Raw genomic sequence first — 21,505 nt, 5'->3', positions numbered from 1 at the left:
TACCTCAATCTGTGGCTTATTCTGGCTTCTGCCTCATGCTGCCTTCCCTTCCCCAGCCCTCTCCTGACAAGCGTGTTCCAACGTGCCCCACTCCACATGCCACTCCTTGCAGGCAGCATGGATTCAGAGACTTACAGTATAGTGTCTCTCTGGTCACATCCTTGCCTTGGCTGTCTGATATGACTATTAGCCAGATCCCTAGGCCATGTTGCCCAAACCCTCAGCTTCTGTGGTTCTCAATCTGAATTCATGTTGAAAATGGCCATTCCCACTCTAGCTGCTGGGCACAACAGACCAGAGTCCTTGCCCTGACACTAGAGCAGATTTAATGGTCCAAGTCACAGGAGGCTAATGCTAATGCTCCCTCTGAGAGCTGCAACAACCACCAATTCGTTTCAATAAATTTGCCTCAGCTATTAGATGGCTACTTCCATTTACTACTCAAACAAGTGATTTTTCTCTCTACCTATGTATATGTGTGCTGCAAGGATGAAGTGCCAGCTATTGATGAGAGCTCTGTGTGTGAGTGCATAGCCACTGGAATGAGGGATGTGTCAGAGCCCAGCTGCTTGCAATGATGGGGATCTTGGTTTCCAGCCTCTGGGTAGAAAAAGTCAGTGTCTTGAAAACCACGTCCTGGGAGGGAACTGTGTGAGGTGAGGGAGGGGTAGAGTGCCAGCAGCTGGACCACAATGATGGGTTGTAGCCCACGTGCCTGGTGCTGAATCTTGGGGTTTCAGTGTCTTCCCCAAATCTGTGCACGTGTACCTGCTGGCAAACTGAGAGCTGCCTTGCCATTGAGGCGTGGACCTGTGTGATGGATGTAAGGGTCGGGGATGTGCACAGGGGTATTGGGTGGACAGAGGGAGCCATGCTGGTCCTTGAGGGACCCATGAATGTGCATAGGTAGTTGTGAACCTGGAGAATGTCAGTGTGTCCCTACACTAGTGTCATTCTGCCTCTTGACAGCCGAAGAAGGAGGCTTGTCTCTGTGCTTGTATTTTGTGCAAGTCCTGTCTGTAGGTGCTGTTGAAGACAGCACTTTGACCATGGCAGCCTGTGTGACCAGCTATGTTAGTGTGCTGTGTGGGTTTTTGGGATACAGGCTGGGCATTGCTTATGGTTGAACCTGCCTAAGGGAAAGCAGCAGTTGTGTTCCTCAACCTGGGCAGACTGGACAGAGACCCTGGGGCAGGTCTTCAGTGGACAAGCAGGAGACAGTCCTTGGCCAGAGTGGTTAGGAGAGGCAACCACTTTTGACATCCCTTAACAAAGTATACTTGCAAAATTTTAAGTGAAGATATCTTAAGTATTTCTGGTTCTGGCAATGATAGTATGGGCTTTTGGAATGTGTCTGGTACTACTTGGGAATGAAATGTAAAAGATCTCTGTCAGATGGTTTAAGTTCTATGGTGGATGACCTTAAATTTCTGAAAAGAAAATTTTGTTTTTCTTCGTCTTGTAAGTAATGCTGCTTCTGCTTAAGTAAAATGAGCTGTCACATGGTGCAACTCTGGTACTTAAATTTCTGAAACTGTATTTGCGTGGAAGTGTGTTCAAGCTAAGGCATAAAGCAGACTTGAAAAAATAAACAAATTATCCATGTGTTAATGACTGAGAAAATTAACAGGATCATATCTTAATTTAAAATCTACATAAATGAGTAGTTTTTGAGTCAATATACGTAGCTATGTTTAAATGGTATCCAGAAAAAAATGCATTGACATCTGTTATCAGAGTTTGCAGATGTTCGTTACTAGACATGTAAACGTGTTTTCATTCCCGTAGTACAACCATTTACATAGGATGTCCTCATTCCTCTGTTTTCATGATAGTTAATTTACTTGGTTTATGATAATTGTCTCTTGTGAAAGAACATCCTTCTTTACTTTAAAAGGATAGGGTTGTGGTTTACTTTCATGTGAAAAGCTGTTGCTGTCCAGACAACCAGGAGGATCTGGTGATCAGTTGCTCTCTGCTAATTGATCAAGAATTTCACTGTTGCAATGCATTTTTGTTGCTAAATTTATTTAAATGTACAGATTTGGCTAATCTTACTCTTCTTTCTTTCTTGGCAGCCGATTTATTTTGCACATTCCAAGTGAAGAGAGAGACAATGCAATCAGAGTGTGTTTTCAGATTGAACTTGCCCATTGGTTTTACTTGGACTTCTACATGCAAAACACACCAGGATTACCTCAGTGTGGGATAAGAGACTTTGCTAAAGCTGATATCCTTTTTTATTACTGTGATTATTTTCTGTGTCAATATTGTTAAAAACATTTCTTACTTGGAGCAGGAAGATGTCAGTTCATGTGTTAGTAATCAAAAGTTGATATTGCAAGGTATGTGATTTTTATCTGTTGGTTGCTTCAATAGTTTTGTGTTATCCACAAAACAGACACAATGTTTCTCAAACTGCTAAAGAACTGTGGGAAACAAGTAATTCTCTCTTCATGATTGCCTTTTGGTGGGCTAGGTAGGTTTCAAAGACAAACTGTTGGAGGTCTCTGTGTCTTTTTGTCTCCCAAATTTAATCCCTTTCCAAGTTATCAATGACATAAATGTTAATACAGCTGAAGTTTCTTTCCCCGTGGGCAGTGGTTTTGCATTTGTTGAAAGTACTGACAGTTGCTCCTAGAAACAGGTTTTTTAAGTAGGAGAGAGGATGTATTTTTATAGAATTCATGTGATTTGCCTCTGCTTTTTTCATTGCTTACGTGGGACACAGGAATGCACACTTGATGCAGATAAACTCATGATTTTCATCTTGTGTGTTTGTGGTGTGGGGTTGGAGTATTGCTTCTAATGTTGTGATAATCTTATCAGTGGTTTTACTGCCCAAAATACATTGTGATAAGAGATTTTCCTTGAAACGCTGCAGCTTTTAACAATAATCTATGAAAATATGATAGTTTTCCATTGCTTTATATTGTGCCATTAATTTTTATTCATTTTTAGATATGTTTTTAATTATAAGTGTGTTTTCAGACCAACAGAATTCTTCTGGTGATTGTAGGCAGCACAGGAAAAATAGTGTAACAGATGTTACTTGTTCATCACATCTCTGCCTCTCCAGCTTATGTTTGTCAGATATAGTGGTTCTGCTCCACTTTTTTTTTTTTTAGATCTCTGCAATGGGATTTTTTTTATTGGTAGTATATAATATTAATAATTTTATTAAGGACTTGTAGATGTGCTTTCAAAGTTTTAGACAGGTTGTTCATGTTTTCTCTGCGTGCTAAATTTTGGTAAAGTATATTAGAATTTAGATCTCCATTAAAATATACCATTAATTTTTTCATAATAAATACTTAAGTATAGATTCTGTATCATAGTTTCATGAATGATTGTGGGGGAAAAACCTTATTTCCATTTACCTCAGCAGGAGATGAAATTTTAGTTTTGTCTGTCTCATTGTGCTGGTTTGGCTGTGACAGAGCTAACTTTCTTCACAGTAGGTACTGTCAGGCTATGTTTGAGTGCAGCATCAAGGCCTTTTCTGCTTATCCAGCAAATGGGCTAGGAGTGCACAAGGAGTTGGGAGGGGACACAGCTGGGACAGCTGACTCCAACTGACCCAAGGGATATCTCAGACTGTCATGCTCAGCATATGAAGCTGGGGGAAGAAAGTGTGGGGGGGACATCTTTGGAGTGATGATGTTTGCCTTCCTGGGTAACCACAATGTGTGATTTAGCCCTGATTTTCTGGGGATGGCAGAACACCAGTCTGCCCATGGGAAGTGGGGAACGAATTCCCTGTTTTGCTTTGTGTTTTATTTAACTGTCTTCATTGACACTGTCGTAGTTTGACATGACAGCCTTTTCTGGTAAGGGGGAAGGGCTGTACGAAGTTGCTCGCAACTCTCCCCAGCTCTGAGCCAGACCCACTTCTGGAGCTGAGCCAATTAGATGCTTCCACGATCACTTTTTAAGAAGAAGCTGGAAGAAGAGGCTTCTTCCTCCGTCTTCTTCCATTTTTCCGCCCTTCTTCTTCTGGCTGGTGGTGCAAGCAGTAGGAACAGTGAGAGAAAGAACCATGCAGACTCCAAGGTCAGTGATGAAAGAGAGGAGGAGGTGTGCTGGAGCAGAGACTCCCCTGCATTCTATGGAGAGAACTGGTGAAGCTGAGATTTATTTTCGTTTCTTTAAAGACCCCACATCAGGGGCAGAGACTCATTTTGATAAAGCTGACCGCGGACCAGGGGCAGCGATTCACTTCATTAAAGGTCCCAAGCCAGGGACAGTGACTATGGCCGGAGGAAGCTGTGTCCTGTGAGGGGACCCAACCACTTCACTGCAGACCCCGAGCCAGGGGCAGTGATTTCCTTCTTTAAAACTATGGCGTCCCGAAGGAGGGACCCTTTATCACTATGACTGGAACAGGCCATGTCCTGAGGAAGGGACCCAATATCCACAGCTGTAACTGTAGGGAGGAGCCCATGACAAAGCAGCTCATTAAACTTATGCCCAGAAGAGGCCTTGTCTCTAGAGAGGGACCCTGTATCAGCAGAAGCTGCAGCTGTTGGGAGCAACCCACACCCTAGAAGTTCGTTAAGGACTGTGTCCTGGAGGAAGAACCCTGTGTTGGAGCAGGGGAAGAATGCCAGGAGCCGTCCTCATCTGATAAGACTGAAATGGCAGAGCCCATCTGTGAGAGACTGACCACATTCCCCATTCCCTGCCCCCCTGAGCTGTTGACAGGGGAGGAGGTAGAGGTATCAGGTGCAGGTTGATATCTTCTGGGAAGAAAGGAGGGATGGGGGAGGGAGATCTTAAAGTGCTGATTGTAATCTTATCATCCTACTCCTTTTTTGCTTTTTTTGTTTCTTGTAAAATAAACTTTCCTACTTTTCTCTTTAAGTCAAGTACTGGAGTCTGTTTTGCCTGGAGCCATAATTGGCAGTGAGCCCTCCCTGCCATTATCTTAATCCACAACAACCTTGCTTATCTTTTTACTCCCATTTTGCTGGGTCCTCCGCCATCCTAATGAGGGTGTGGGTGAATGGGGACACCGAGCGAGAGACTCATGGTGCTGCTGTGCTAGCAGGGCCAAACCATGCCAGAAACCCATATGGTTTCTTACTTTCACTATTCTGATTCTTTCCCATCTCACTGTGGGTGAGTTGAGTGAGTGGCTATGTAGGGCTTAGTTCCTGATTGAGTTTGAACCACTGCACTTATGCACTTAAAACTGAAAAAAAAGAGTTTTTAAGAATAATATGTGTTCAAAATAACTGTTACGTGGATATTTTTTCTTCAAAATTAGGGGAAATCTTCCTTTTAGCAGCCTTGTGTCATCTTTATTCTTGCCTGTCTTGGTTTTGGCTGAGATAGTTATTTTTTTCTTCTAAGTAGCTTGTGCAGTGATGTGTTTTGTATTTAGTGTGAGAAGTTGTTGCTATTCTTTATTGCTCCTGTTGCATATCCTAAGCCAAGGATTTTCAGTTTCCCATGATCTGCCAGCAGGCAGATATACAAGAAGCTGGGAGGGAGCATGGCCAGGACAGCTGACCTGGCCTAGCCAAAGGGCTATTCCATACCATAGGATATCATATCCAGTATATAAACTGGGAGGAGTTGGTGGAGAGGTGTGGATCACTGCTTGGTCATCTGTCAGCAGATGGTGAGCAATGGCACTGGGCAACAGTTTGTTTTTCTTGCATTTTATTCAACTTTTTAAGATCTCTTTTTGTTACTATTATTATATTTTACTATCATTATTATATGTTTCATTTCAGTTGTTACACTCTTATTTTCTCAACTCATGATTTTTTTAATTATTTTTTTTCCCCAGCTATCCTCTCACTGCTCTGGGGGGCAGGGGTAGTGAGCAGTGGCTTCCTGGTGCTTAATTGCTGACTGGGGTTAAACCACCACATTGGTTTTTTATTGGTGTTTTTGTATGTTTGTTCTTTTTGTCTTTTTAAAATTTAAGTTGGTTTATGTTAGAATGACTAAGTGACTTGATGGCTACCTTTGGAGTTTGGTAATAGTTTGTACAGAATGTTTTGACTTCTGAGAGAATTGACTTCTTGAAAGCACGTAGGGAAGGTAGTGTGGTTGTGGTAAATGTTGAGTGGGTTTCTTTTGTACATCTGTGTGTGATTTGAAACTGGATGCTATAGTTTATCTTCCTTAACATGCCGCTGTACTCTTCAGTCACTGTCCTTTTTTACTGCCTCAAGGTGAAGATGTACAAAAGGTTTTAGATGAGTGGAAAGAATACAAAATGGGAGTGCCAACTTACGGTGCAATTATTCTTGATGAGACACTTGAAAATGTAAGTATGGAAATAGTTGTGGAAGGCTAGAAGGAAAGATGATGTGCTGACAGAAGTAATCTTTATGTTGTTTACATTTTTTTATCTGGAGAAAAAACTGAAAGTGCTTCAGATTCACAAAGACCTGATAGTTGACACTGTTGAATATGTTCACAAATGTAATAAGGACGACAGTAAACACTGCTTGCTTTCCTACTCAGTTTTGGTTGGTTTTGTGTTTTTATTTTGAATTGTGTGATCCCATTAAAAATTTCATAGTTGCTAGAACACAGAAAACCTAATGGGTTCCTTTCTCCAGGCTAAAGTGTCTTTTTGGAGAAGCATGAACAATGAAGGGCAGACGTTTTATAGAAAATGGTTAGAACAGTGAGTGTTTCACAATTGCATTTCCTTGTATTTTTCAGGTTCTTTTAGTTCAGGGCTATTTAGCAAAGTCTGGTTGGGGATTTCCAAAAGGGAAAGTAAATAAAGAAGAGGCTCCTCATGACTGTGCTGCTAGAGAGGTAAGTTATATTTGATTCCCTTAAATTTAAGATGAACAAATGAAATTTTACTGTGAGTGGGATCTGTGTGTTAGGTGAAAAGATGTTTTACTTGGGTAAAATAAATAGTCTGTTCTCACAGGATTCTTTTGCCTTAGCTTGTAGTGCTTTCCAGAGTTCCCTAGTGATACTCAAAGGTATAGTTAAATAATTAAAACAAAATCACTGTTCAGTGGTTTTAATTGTTTTGCACTAACTTGCTAAGTTTAGTTCTGCTGAACTATCAATCTACTTTCAAGTGTTACTTTTGGAGCTTTAGAACCCTTATGTACGTTGTTGCTCTTTGTATATTAGTTTCAAGGGCTACCATAACTGTAAAAACATAGTAGAAGAGTGCAAATTTAGCTTGTGTACACTGGGCTATGTAAAGAGTCTAAAGAGTTGAGTTCAAGGTTGTAGAACATTATATAAAAATTATGAAGAACTTTTCTATTTTTCAGTGATTGAGGAACAAGGATCAACGTGTATAGCAAGTAAAATTTGAAAAAGTCATCTGTAGGGTTTATTGCTGCTGGAGACTTAGATAGTGAAGCTGCATATTAAAAATATATTGGTAATTATCTTTTATAGGCTAAACTCAGTGTTCGTGTAATATAATATAGCCAGAAATGTAGAGAAGGGGAATTAGGATGAGGAAAAGTGATAAAATGTATTATTTTTCTTCATGGTTAGAGCAACTCAGTATCTGAGAAATCATGGATTTTTAAAAAATATACTCAACAGAGATACATGAATGAAAAAGTTAATATTTCTGATTCTGTGGTGGTGCTTTCCATATAGCTCATTTCTAACACAGTTGTAGAAAAGCAAGATAGTAAGATAGTTCTTAACATTGCACTCATGCAATAGACATGTGAGATACATGCTCATGTCAGCAGTCACAGATATCTGAGTGCAGAACATAATTAGTGTAGTGTGAAAAAGTGAAATACCTGAGCTAGTGATGCAGAGGTCTGTCATTGCAGAATTCAAGGGCTGGAGAAGAAGGATGAGTGTGGTGGTTTGACCCTGGCTGGATGCCAGGTGCTGACCATGCTGCTCTGTCACCCCCCTCCTCAGCAAGCCAGGGAGGGGAGAAAGTAAGATGAGAGTCCGGCAGCCCAGATGGGTTTATCATTGGGGCTGCCAGTTGGTCTTCTTCCATTGCTGTAGCCATCCCCATAGGGCATTAGCCACCGTCCAGGAGTCGGTGTAAAGATAGAGTACTGGCCACTTCTGTCGTTCTGCAATCTCTAGAGCTAATTGGATGGCTTTAACTTCAGCAAACTGACTTGACTTGTCTTCTCCTTCAGTGGCCTCAACAACTTGTCGTGTAGGACTCCACACAGCTCCTTTCTACTTATGATGATTTCCTACCATGTGGCAAGATCCATCAGTAAACAAAGCATAATGCCTCTCATCTTCTGATAGTTCATTGTATGGTTGTGCCTCCTGGGCACAAGCTACTTTCTCAGGCAATGCTCCAAAATCTCTGCCTTCTGGCCAGTCCATGATCTGTTCCGGGATTCCTGGGCGATTAGGTTTCCCCAGTCGAGATCGTTGTGCAATCAATGCTATCCACTTACTCCATGTAATACTGGTTGCATGATGTATAGAAGGGGTTTTATGCCAAGAGGAGATAAGTTTCTGTGCCAATGACTTCTGAAGCAGCTCAAAGTCCCTCATATGCTGCTAGTATTTCTTTTTCATTTGGGGTGTAGTGGGCTTCTGATCTTCGATATCCTCGGCTTCAAAACCCTAATGGTTGACCTCGGGTTTCTCCAGATGTTTTCTGCCAGAGGCTCCAGGTGAGACCATGCTCTCCAGTGGCAGTGTAGAGGATATTTTGCACATCTGGTCCTTTATCGATGGGCCCAAGGGCGACTGCACGAGCTATTTCCTGTTTAATTTGTTGAAAAGTTTGTTGTTGCTCAAGGCCCCATTCAAAACAGTTCTTCTTTCTGGTTACTCTATAAAGAGGACTCATGAGCTGACTATAACCTGGGATATGCATCCTCCAGAATCCCACAAGGCCCAGGAAAGCTTGTGTTTCTTTCTTATTGGTTGATTGAGACATAGTCACTATTTTGTTCACAACATTCATAGGCACATGTTGACATCCATCCTGCCATTTTATGCCCAAGAACTGGATCTCTTGTGCAGATCCCTTTACCTTGCTCCTTTTTATAGCAAAACCAGCTTTTAGAAGAATCTGAATTATTCTTTTCCTCTTCTCAAACACTTCTTCTGCCTTGTTGCCCCATACAGTTATGTCATCAATGTACTGTAAATGTTCAGGAGCATCACACGTTTCCAGCACAGCTTGGATTAGCCCATGACAAATGGTAGGACTATGCTTCCACCCCTGGGGCAATCTGTTCCAGGCATATTGGACACCTCTGTATGTGCAGGAGAACTCTGGCACTCTGCTGCCAATGGAATTGAGAAAAATGCATTGGCAATGTCAATCGTAGCATACCACTTGGCTGCTTTTGACTCCAGTTCATACTGGAGCTCTAATGTGTCTGGGTACAGCAGTACTCAGTGGTGGTGTCACTTTGTTCAGGCCACGATAGTCTACTGTTAGCCTCCACCGCCCATCAGATTTTTTTCACAGGCCATATGGGACTATTAAACGGGGAATGAGTTTTGCTAATTACTCCTTGAGCCTCCAGTTGCTGAATCAACTCACGAATGGGAGCCAGGGAGTCTTGATTTGTGTGATACTGCCTCCGGTGCACCATCCTGCTAGCAGTTGGTACCTATTGCTCTTGAACTCAAAGCAATCTCACAACAAAAGGGTCTTCTGAGAAGCCAGGTAAACTAGAGGGTTGTTTGATTTTCTCTGTGTCTACAGAGGCTATACCAAAAGCCCATCAATACCCCTTGGGGTCTTTGAAGTACCCTCTCCTGAGGTAATCTGTGCCAAGAATACAAGGAGCCTCTGGACCAGTCACAATGGAATGTTTTTCTCATTTGTCCCCTGTTAAGCTCACTTCAGCCTCTAATACAGCTAATTCTTGACATCCCCCTGTCACTCCAGAGATGAAGACAGAATCTCTGCCCCTCTAGCTTGATGGCATCAATGTACACTGTGCTCCTGTATCTACTAAGGCTTTATAGCTTTGTGGATCTGATGTGCCGGGCCATTGAACCCACATAGTCCAGTACATTCGGTCATCCCTTTCCTCCTCCTGGCTGGAGGCAGGGACCCTCTATTTCTGTTCTTCATCATCATCAATGAGTATTCACTATCTGATCCTTAAAATTGCAGACCTGAAGTCTCCTCATCGGCATCAGAGGAGGTGATTGCAGTTCTTTTATATCTGGGAGACCACTGATTGTCTTCTTTTTTGCTTGCAGCTACTACACTGACAGCCTTCTTGGATGATCCTTTTCTAACAGCTCTTTTCCCCCTTAGTTCATGTACACAAGCTTCCAGCTTAAAAATGGGTTCACCATCTCCTTGGCCACACAAAAAGAGCCAGAGTTCATTTTGTGGTGTACTCCTGCATCTGGGATTTCCTTTTCCCCTGGTCTGGGCAGTGGATGATGGAATTCTTGGGGCAGTTCTGACAGTCAGGCCATCATCCCACACTGGTGAGGAGGTGCAGAGGCTCTCTTCATAGTTCTGCAACCAAGAAGATATTCTCTTCACTGTTGGTATATCCATGTCTGGGTGATACACCATTGCCAAGATATTAGAATATGTAGCTGGGGCACTCTGAATCACTTTTCTCAACATGGCCCGTGTACACTGGACATTGTCTGGATCTGTGGAGGCCTCAGCATTATCTAGATCAGTATAGATGACTTCCAACACAGCTAATTTCCTTAGGTATTGGATGCCTTCATCTGCCATTTCCTTGGGCATTGACGGTACACAAAGTGGAGGCAAGGCTTGTTTATTCGTGGCTGTGTGACTGATTTAGTTAATCCAGGGATTCCTGGAGCACGGGGACTGGAGGAAAAACGAGGAGAGCTGCCAGGACCAGACGGCTCTTGCGAGGGTGACAGTCTTGCTGGGAGGCGGAGCTGCAGAAACCACGGGGGATTTAATCGTCCCCCAGGGAGCACCAGCAACCAGGAGTGTGGTAAACGGAGTGACACGGCACCCAGGTGTGGTGTGGCAGTTTGTGCAGGCAGAGTGAGCAGGGAGGATGGGCAGGGAACAACCCCACGGCCCATTTAGAGAAACAGAAGTCAGAGAAGTGCTTCAGCTTCAACCTAGCAAAATGGTGAGCACTCACCTAAGGACTAAAGCCAGGGCTCAGGTGGACAAAACCCAGGGGAAGGTCAATGCATCCACCCATACAGCACTGGTTAGTAGAGAAGCTTCGGTCCAGGTGGAGTGCAGGGAGTGTTTAGCCTGCTTAGGGACCTATACTTCTGAGGCAAAAATGTGTCATAGGTGCCCTGAAGTTCAGGAACTGCAGTGCCTGGTGAAAGAGCTGCAGGAAACTGTGATTCTCCTCTAATACTACAGGCTCTGTAGTATTAGAGGGGAAGAAGTGGAGAAAGATGGAGGCTTCTGCAGTCAGGTGCAAGCCTCCAGTGAATCCAACAAGCCCTGGACCCTGGTTACAAAAAAAAAAGGACAAAGGCTTGTCTTCAAAGTCCTTCTTCTGGAGTGCCCACTACAAATAAGTATGAGGCACAGGCGACAAGGGACTTCAACGAGCAAGTTCCAAAAGGGGAAGCCTGTCAAGCAATCCACCAAACAACCCATCAGCTTCTCCACCTGCAGTAGGTAATGGACATCATAGGAAGAAGAGATGGGTGCTGCTTGTGGGTGACTTGCTGCTAAGGGGCACTGAGAGACCTGTGTGTGGAGCAGGTAGGGAGTCCAGAGAGGTGTGCTGCCTGCCTGGGGCCAAAATCAGGGATGTGGCCAAGAGAGTGCCATGGCTTGTCAGGGATGCAGGCTACTACCCCCTGCTTGTGTTCCATGTAGGTATAAATGATGTCATGAGGCATGACGTCTCCAGGATCCAGATGGATTTTTAATCCCTGGGGGAGCGGGTAAAAGGTAGAGGGATTTGTATTATTTTCTCCTCTATCCTGTTCACTAGAGATAAAGGAGGAGTTTGTAATGGAAAAATCAGCCAAGTGAGCTCCTGGCTAAAAGGCTGGTGCTGGTGGGAAGTCTTTGGGTGCTTTGACAATGGATCCTTCCTTGAGGACTAAAGCTTGATAGGATGGGATGGGATTCATCTTTCCCGTAAGGGCACTGGAACATTTGGGAGTAGGCTAGCAAACTTAATAAAGAGGTCTTTAAGGGACTTGGGGAGTGGGGGAAGAAGCAAAATATAACAAGCTGTCCCCTCTATCTGGGAAACAGGGCTGGACAGGGAATGCAATGATAAGTGCCCTTCATCTGCACACTGGGCTGAGATGCGAAGGCTGACCACCCTGAGGAAGAGCCAAACCAGGAAGAAACCTCCTGCACCCATCCAGGGAAACCTGTGTGTTTGAGTAAGCCCCTGCACTGCCTCTACACCAATGCACACAGCCTGGGGAATAAACAAGAGGAACTGGAGATGTGGGTGCAGATGCGGGGCTACGACCTCATTGTGGTCACAGAGACGTGGTGGGACAGCTGCCATGACTGGAGCACAGCCATGGAGGGCTATGTATTGTTCAGGAAAGACAGACTGACAAGACAAGGAGGTGGAGTTGCTCTCATGTGAGAGAGCAGTTAATGTGTACCAAACTGTGCCTGGGTGGGGATGAGGAGAGAGTAGAGTGCTTATGGGTAAAAATTAATGGGCAGGGCAAGGCAGGTGTTGTTGTTGTAGGAGTTTGCTACAGGCCACCTGATCAGGAGGAGGATGTGGATGAGGCCTTCTACAAACAGCTGAGAGCTGCCTCACAATCACAGTCCCTGGTCCTCATGAGGGACTTCAACCACCTTGATATTTCCTGGGATAGCCACACGGCCAAGCACACACAGTCCAGGAGGTTCCTGCAGATTGTTGATGACAACTTCCTGTCGCAGTTGATGGAGGAACCAACAAGGAGGGGTGTGCTGCTGGACCTGGTACTAACGAATAGAGAAAGTCTGGTTGGGGATGTGAAGGTTGGAGGCAACCTCTGCTACAGTGACCATGAGATGGTAGAGTTCGAGATCCTGTGTGGAAGAGGCAGAGCACAAAGCAGGACCGTGACCCTGGGTTTCAGGTGAGCCAACTTTGGCCTCTTCAAAGATCTACTTGGATGGATCTCATGGGGTATGATTCTAGAAGATAGAAGTGCCACTTCATCCAAACCCAGGATCAGTGTGTCCCAATGCACAAAAAAGGAGGAAAAGGAGGTAGGAGGCCTCCATGGATGAGCAAGGGTCTGCTGGGACAACTCAGGCAGAAAGCAGCCATCTGTGAGAGGTGGAAACAGGCGCTGGCTTTTTGGGAAGAGTGTAGGAACATTGCCAGGGCATGTAGGGGTGCAACTAGGAAGGCTATAGAGCCCTTCTAGGATTAAATTTAGCCAGGGATGTTAAGGACAGTAATAAGGCATTTTTCAAGTACATCAGCATCAGAAGGACGGGGGGGGGGGGTGGGGGGGGTGGGCCTGCTGCTAAACGCTGAGGGTGCCCTAGTGACTGAGGATGCAGAGAAGGCCAAAGTACCGAATGCCTTCTTTGCTTCAATCTTTATGGCCAAGGCTGACCCTCGGGAAGCCCAGTCCAGCAAGGATAACAGGATGGCCAGGACAGCAGAGGACTTGCCCTGGGTTGAAGAGGAAGAGGTTAAAGATTGTTGGCCAAGCTTAAGGCTCATAAGTCCATGGGTCCTGATGGGGTGCATCCTAGAGTGCTGAGGGAGCTGGCTGATGCAATTGCTAAGCTTCTCTCCATCATTTTTGAACAATCATGGAGGACAGGTGAGGTACCAGAAGACTGGAGAAAGGCCAATGTCACTCCAGCCTTCAAAAAGGGCAAGAAGGACAACCCAGGAAACTACAGGCTGGAAAGCCTCACCTCCATCCCTGGAAAAGTGATGGAACAACTTATCCTGAATGTTATCACTAAACATATGAAGGATAAGATGGTTATCAGGGGGAGTCACCACAGATTCACCAAGGGGAAATCCTGTTTGACCAACCTGAGATCCTTCTATGGGTGCATAACTGGCTGGCTAGATGAGGGGAGAGCAGTGGATGTCATCTACATTGACTTCAGCAAGGCTTTAGACATTGTCTCCCGTAACATCCTCATCAGAAAACTCAAGCGGTGTGGCTTGGATGAGTGGACAGTGAGGTGGATGGAGAGCTGGCTGAATGACAGAGCCCAGAGGGTGGTGATCAATGGCACAGAATCAAGTTGGAGGCCTGTGGCCAGTGGAGTTCCACAGGGATGGGTTCTGGGGCCAGTCTTGTTCAACATCTTCATCAACAACCTGGATGAAGGGACAGAGTGTACCCTCAGCAAGTTGGCTGATGCCACCAAACTGGGAGGACTGGCTGATTCCCCAGAAGGCTGTGCTGCCATTCAGCGGGATCTCGACCGACTTGAGAGTTGGGCAGAGAGGAACCTCATGAGGTTCAACAAGGACAAGTGCAGAGTCCTGCATCTGGGAAGGAACAACCCCATGCACCAGTACAGGCTGGGGGTCGAACTGCTGGAGAGCAACTCTGGAGAGACTCTGGGAGTCCTGATTGATAATAAATAACCGTGAGCCAGCAATGTGCCTTCGTGTCCAAGAAGGCCAATGGCCTCCTGGGATGCATCAAGAAGAGTGTGGCCAGCAGGCTAAGGAAGGTTCTTCTCTGCCTCTCCTCTGCCTTGGTGAGGCCTCATCTGGAGTCCTGTGTCCAGTTCTGGGCTCCTCAGCTCAAGAGGGACAGAACTTCTGGAGAGAGTCCAGTGCAGGGCCACTAAGATGATCAGGGGACTGGAATATCTTTCATACAAGGAAAGACTGTGGGAGCTGAGGCTGTTTAGTCTAGGGAAGAGGAGGTTGAGGGGAGATCTTACTAATTAACATTTATAAATATCTAAAGGGTGGGTGTCACGAGGTAGGAGAATCCTTTTTTTCTGTTGTAGCTAGCAACAGGACAAGGGGTAATGGGATGAAGCTGGAACACAAAAAGTTCCATTTAAATATAATATAAAACTATTTCACTGTGTGAGGAAGCCCTGGCACAGGCTGCCCAGAGGGGTTGTGGAGTCTCCTTCCTTGGAGGTCTTCAAGACTCTCCTGGACATGTTCCGATGCGACCTGGTCTAGGTGAATCTGCTTCTGCAGGGGGATTGGACTAGATGATCTCTAAAGGTCCCTTCCAACCCCTACTATTCCATGATTCTATGATTTACAAGATCTTCCTTGAATGGGTATCTTACTCTTGCACTTGAGAGGAGCCATTTCCAGAGACTCCAAATTGAGGTCTTCTTTTGAATGTCTCTATCAGTTCCCTGGTCCCTAGCAAGAGATCTCAGATGTTGGGCTTCTCTACCTTCCAAATGCTGAGTGTCAGCCCTGTTAACCCAGGTTTGGAGCAGCCAGGCAGCAATCCGCTCACCTGGCTGGCAACTGTAATCTTTTCTCATATCTCGAAGTTCTGATGAGGTCAGGGACCGAGTAATTTCCATTTCCTTTTCGATTTCTTTCACTCCTTCTCCTGATCTCCTTACTGAAGGACCACCTTCTTCTTCTAACCTTTCCTCTTCCTCCTCTTCTGCCCTTACTAATCGATTACATGGACTTGACCTCCTTATTCACTGTTTCTTTTTCACTACTTGGGCAATCACTGTGGTGGTTGTTTGATTCCATGACTCAACCATGGTGGTCTCAGATACAGTTTGACTTTCTGCCTTGACCATAGTTCTCTGAGAAGACTGGACTGCATCTCAGTAGGCAGAAGCCAGGCCCTAGTATAGTGCCTGAGCCTGATGGGCATCATTGGGGTATGCACGATGCCCTTCTATCAGGCCATGTGCCAGTAAAGCAGGTTTTTTATCTGTTCAGATGTAAAATCCCAGGTTACAGGAGGTGATAAGTGTCCTAGGAATTTGCCTAAATTTGTCCACACACCCTGCCACCCAATGTCTGACTGCTTCAGGGGGCATTTCAACATCTTATCATCCCTAATTTGTCCTCCCAAATGAGTCCAGATTCCACAAAATATGTAATATACCAGCCATGTTTATTAGTAATATTAAAACTCTCATATAAGGGTGACTAAGGACCTGGGAAGTCTGTGTAACAAAATTGTCTACATCAGTCCAAGCTGAGGGGAAGGAGGTGTGTTGCCCCATGACCTCCCCAAGATAGCTCCCACAGCACAGTAAATCCATCAGTAACAGAATGAGACTCACGGTTATTATTTGGGCCATCATGTTCCTAGGCTCCCTCATTCTTTTCACAAAGTCATCCAACCAACTTAAAGTTATCAGTATTAGAGCACAACACAGAGCCAGTGTTAGTAACAACTTGTTCCCCAACATTGCGAAGTGAAAGATAAACTCTATTATAGCAAGGCTCCGTGACCACCACAGCAACTTTGCACTCATTAGCTTACTATAATTACAATGCATTTCATGTAAAACTGCTGTTATCTTGCCCCATGTTTGGTGCCAAAAAGGCTATGGTAGTTGGACCCTGGCTGGATGCCAGGTGCCCACCACACCGTTCTATCACTCACCTCCTCAGCAAGCCAGGGAGGGGGAAAATAAGATAGGAGGCTCATGGGTTGAAATAAAAGCAATTTAATAAAGAAATAACAAAGCTGCACATGTGAGAAATGAAGCAAAAGCAGATAGAGCTGTTGCTCTCTACTTCCTATCAGCAGTGATGTCTGTCTGCCTCCCGAGAAGCAGGGCTTCGATACGTGTAACTTGCTTTTGGAAATGAATCTTGCCCCACCTTCCTATTCCTCTCCTGCAGTTTATATTACTGAGCTGACATCATAGGGTATGGAATATCTTCTGGGTCGACTGTCTTGACCATGATCCCTCCCAAGATCCTGCCCACCCACAGCTATTGGTGAAGGTGGGGGAAGGAATGCTGGAGGGACAGCCCTGATGCTGTGTGAGCAGTAGTCATAACATTGATGTGTTATCAATACCAACAGTAAGCACAGCACTGCTCGAGCTGCTGTGGAAAATCACCACCATCCCAACCCACTACAATTTGCTTAAACTTAATAAGGTTAACCTGGTTTTCAGTGGATGTTTCTTTCGCCTTACCTCATAAACAACTTGTTCACTTAAACTTCTTTACTAGTCAAGTGCTTTTTAGGTTAGGTCTGAAGCATTGAACTGAAGGGAGAGGACAGTGTAGAAATAAATGGAGCACACAACGTAGTTGACAGGACAAACTAGGTGTAACTGCTTCAGGAAGGAATGATGTGAAATATACTTTTCCATTTACTGCAAGTAGTTAGGCTGGTACCAATATATACATTGGTATTTTCCAGAACATATTTTAAGTATTTCTTGCTGATGCTATTTTATATGCAGTTATTGGGTGCAATTTTTATTATACATAATGATAAGAGAGGGACTGAGAAGAGGTTTTACTGAAGATCTTGTTTTTATTTTTAATTCAAATTGTGGTCTTTAATAAAATTAACTGAAAACTTTCTGCCTTTGGGCTTAATAGCCCTGAGGTTAGTACTCAGTTCTATCAATGATTGTTCAGATGCATGTTTCACTGTCTGCAGTAACATTTTTTGGACAGTGGTATGAGTCCTGCATGTTTTCTGAGTACTTGTATTTCCTGTGGAGGTCTTGAGGACTAGGAAGTTTGTAAAAAAGAATATTTACTCAGCAAGATTAGAGGCATGATCTGATGTAAGCTGTTAGGTGTGTTTTACCTGGATCTTTTTATATTATAAACCTTGTATGTTTATGAATGTTGACAAGAGTAATTATTCCAAAGTAAGGGTTTGAACAACTTCATCTAGTGAAAGTTGTCACTGCCCATGGCAGAAGGCTTGGACTAGGTAATCTTCGAAGGTCTCTTGCAACCCAAACCAATCTGTGAATCTATGGTCCTTCACTGCAAGATCATACAATATGCAAAGAAGATGTTCTTTTGAAATATCCCTGTCTTTCTATTAGTCTCTAATGAGTATAACACTGCTATTTTTTCCTTTAGAGTAGCTGGCAATAAAGTTTTAAGTTTTTAAGTGTGAATCTGCAATTTGAATGTTGTAGTAAAAATTTTGCTACCTTATTGCTGGGTTTTGCTATGAACAGAAAAATTAATGGTATGTGTTAGTGGTAGATGGTTCATGAAGTAGTAGCATTGTTGAAATAGAAGAAAGTAAAGTAAACTTTGCTACACTTTGATGATGTCTCAGCTCCCCAAGTAGTAGTTTTTCCTGTGAATAAGATTTCCATGCATTGAGCAGCATGGAGGATCAGCTGGAGATTCCCAATCCATATTAATAAATTGCTACATGAAGGTGTAATAAAATTTTTCCAACTTTTGTTACAGGATTTTCTGTCTTAGAGAAATGTAAAGCACGTAGGATTATATGTTACTTTTTCTGTCGTTGAGACTACATCTACACACAAAGTCTTGTTTTTCTTAGTGGTGCCCTGCTTTTACGGATAGATCTGAAAAGTAGTTATTGCTTCCCTTGTGATGATAGGTTCTGAAAGGATAAATCTGATTTCATCGATGTGCTTCTCAGGTATTTGAAGAAACTGGTTTTGACATAAAGGATTATATCTGCAAGGAAGAATACATTGAGCTGCGAATTAATGATCAGTTAGCACGGCTGTACATCATTCCAGGAGTTCCCAAGAACACAAAATTCAACCCCAAAACTAGAAGGGAAATCCGGGTATGTGTTATCTTGTTTGAATCTGTAGGAACTTTGTGTGGAACTTAATTTTTAAAGCTAGTGGTCTGTAAAATAATGGAACTACCAAGCACGATGAGTATCTCAAATGCTAGGTACAAATGGCATCTCTGTACTGTAGAGTCCTGTCAACATCTTGTGACTCTACTGCAAAGACTGGCTCTAACCAGCTGTCTGGCATCTCCATTCATCATGAAAATAACTGTAATTCTCCTCATTTTTTCTCTTTGGTGGCAAAAGTATAACTCACTTCATGTTATTCCTAGTTATAGCTGCATGTATAACTATATTCTTCTGAAGATGCAGTTATCAATTGTTAACATTTTGAGTTATTTGTATACCATTAGGCTTTGAACAGTATTGTGGAAGGAAGAAGCAAAAACTTGGGGAGTAAAATTGTTGGAAACTTTGTTCCCGAAATCCATAGTCTTTGAAGTTTGAGTGTCTGGACAGCAGAGGACTTGCCCTGGATGGAAGAGGAAGAGGTTAAGGACTTGTTGGCCCAGCTTAAGGCTGAGATGCAAAGGCTGACCACCCCGAGGAAGAGCCAAATCAGGAAGAAACCTCCTGCACCCATCCAGGGAAACCTGTGTGTTTGAGTAAGCCCCTGCGCTGCCTCTACACCAATGCACACAGCCTGGGGAATAAGCAGGAGGAACTGGAGATGTGGGTGCGGATGCGGGGCTACGACCTCATTGCGATCACAGAGACGTGGTGGGACAGCTGCCATGACTGGAGCACAGCCATGGAGGGCTATGTATTGTTCAGGAAAGACAGACTGACAAGACAAGGAGGTGGAGTTGCTCTCATGTGAGAGAGCAGTTAATGTGTACCAAACTGTGCCTGGGTGGGGATGAGGAGAGAGTAGAGTGCTTATGGGTAAAAATTAATGGGCAGGGCAAGGCAGGTGTTGTTGTTGTAGGAGTTTGCTACAGGCCACCTGATCAGGAGGAGGATGTGGATGAGGCCTTCTACAAACAGCTGAGAGCTGCCTCACAATCACAGTCCCTGGTCCTCATGAGGGACTTCAACCACCTTGATATTTCCTGGGATAGCCACACGGCCAAGCACACACAGTCCAGGAGGTTCCTGCAGATTGTTGATGACAACTTCCTGTCGCAGTTGATGGAGGAACCAACAAGGAGGGGTGTGCTGCTGGACCTGGTACTAACGAATAGAGAAAGTCTGGTTGGGGATGTGAAGGTTGGAGGCAACCTCTGCTACAGTGACCATGAGATGGTAGAGTTCGAGATCCTGTGTGGAAGAGGCAGAGCACAAAGCAGGACCGTGACCCTGGGTTTCAGGTGAGCCAACTTTGGCCTCTTCAAAGATCTACTTGGATGGATCTCATGGGGTATGATTCTAGAAGATAGAAGTGCCACTTCATCCAAACCCAGGATCAGTGTGTCCCAATGCACAAAAAAGGAGGAAAAGGAGGTAGGAGGCCTCCATGGATGAGCAAGGGTCTGCTGGGACAACTCAGGCAGAAAGCAGCCATCTGTGAGAGGTGGAAACAGGCGCTGGCTTTTTGGGAAGAGTGTAGGAACATTGCCAGGGCATGTAGGGGTGCAACTAGGAAGGCTATAGAGCCCTTCTAGGATTAAATTTAGCCAGGGATGTTAAGGACAGTAATAAGGCATTTTTCAAGTACATCAGCATCAGAAGGACGGGGGGGGGGGGGGTGGGGGGGGTGGGCCTGCTGCTAAACGCTGAGGGTGCCCTAGTGACTGAGGATGCAGAGAAGGCCAAAGTACCGAATGCCTTCTTTGCTTCAATCTTTATGGCCAAGGCTGACCCTCGGGAAGCCCAGTCCAGCAAGGATAACAGGATGGCCAGGACAGCAGAGGACTTGCCCTGGGTTGAAGAGGAAGAGGTTAAAGATTGTTGGCCAAGCTTAAGGCTCATAAGTCCATGGGTCCTGATGGGGTGCATCCTAGAGTGCTGAGGGAGCTGGCTGATGCAATTGCTAAGCTTCTCTCCATCATTTTTGAACAATCATGGAGGACAGGTGAGGTACCAGAAGACTGGAGAAAGGCCAATGTCACTCCAGCCTTCAAAAAGGGCAAGAAGGACAACCCAGGAAACTACAGGCTGGAAAGCCTCACCTCCCTCACTGGAAAGGTGATGGAACAACTTATCCTGAATGTTATCACTAAACATATGAAGGATAAGATGGTTATCAGGGGGAGTCACCACAGATTCACCAAGGGGAAATCCTGTTTGACCAACCTGATATCCTTCTATGGGTGCATAACTGGCTGGCTAGATGAGGGGAGAGCAGTGGATGTCATCTACATTGACTTCAGCAAGGCTTTAGACATTGTCTCCCGTAACATCCTCATCAGAAAACTCAAGCGGTGTGGCTTGGATGAGTGGACAGTGAGGTGGATCAAGAGCTGGCTGAATGACAGAGCCCAGAGGGTGGTGATCAATGGCACAGAATCAAGTTGGAGGCCTGTGGCCAGTGGAGTTCCACAGGGATGGGTTCTGGGGCCAGTCTTGTTCAACATCTTCATCAGCGACCTGGATGATGGGACAGAGTGTACCCTCAGCAAGTTGGCTGATGCCACCAAACTGGGAGGACTGGCTGATTCCCCAGAAGGCTGTGCTGCCATTCAGTGGGATCTCGACCGACTTGAGAGTTGGGCAGGGAGGAACATCATGAGGTTCAACAAGGACAAGTGCAGAGTCCTGCATCTGGGAAGGAACAACCCCATGCACCAGTACAGGCTGGGGGTCGAACTGCTGGAGAGCAACTCTGGAGAGACTCTGGGAGTCCTGATTGATAATAAATAACCGTGAGCCAGCAATGTGCCTTCGTGTCCAAGAAGGCCAATGGCCTCCTGGGATGCATCAAGAAGAGTGTGGCCAGCAGGCTAAGGAAGGTTCT

General features: G+C 44.7%; 1 protein-coding gene across 2 annotated transcripts in view; it reads left to right on the top strand.

The window, feature by feature from the left end:
- DCP2 (decapping mRNA 2) overlaps positions 1-21,505 on the top strand; it is a 37,158-nt gene that overhangs the window by 6,810 nt on the left and 8,843 nt on the right. For both annotated transcript variants that reach the window (XM_062018654.1, XM_062018653.1), the window contains exons 2-5: positions 2,079-2,230; positions 6,156-6,283; positions 6,688-6,786; positions 18,445-18,597. In XM_062018654.1, the coding sequence (XP_061874638.1) occupies positions 2,079-2,230; positions 6,156-6,283; positions 6,688-6,786; positions 18,445-18,597 (532 nt within the window). The remainder of the gene's footprint in view (positions 1-2,078; positions 2,231-6,155; positions 6,284-6,687; positions 6,787-18,444; positions 18,598-21,505) is intronic.

Source organism: Colius striatus, chromosome Z (assembly GCF_028858725.1).
Source record: "Colius striatus isolate bColStr4 chromosome Z, bColStr4.1.hap1, whole genome shotgun sequence".
NCBI lineage: Eukaryota > Metazoa > Chordata > Aves > Coliiformes > Coliidae > Colius > Colius striatus.
This window is presented reverse-complemented; position numbering and strand designations above follow the sequence as displayed.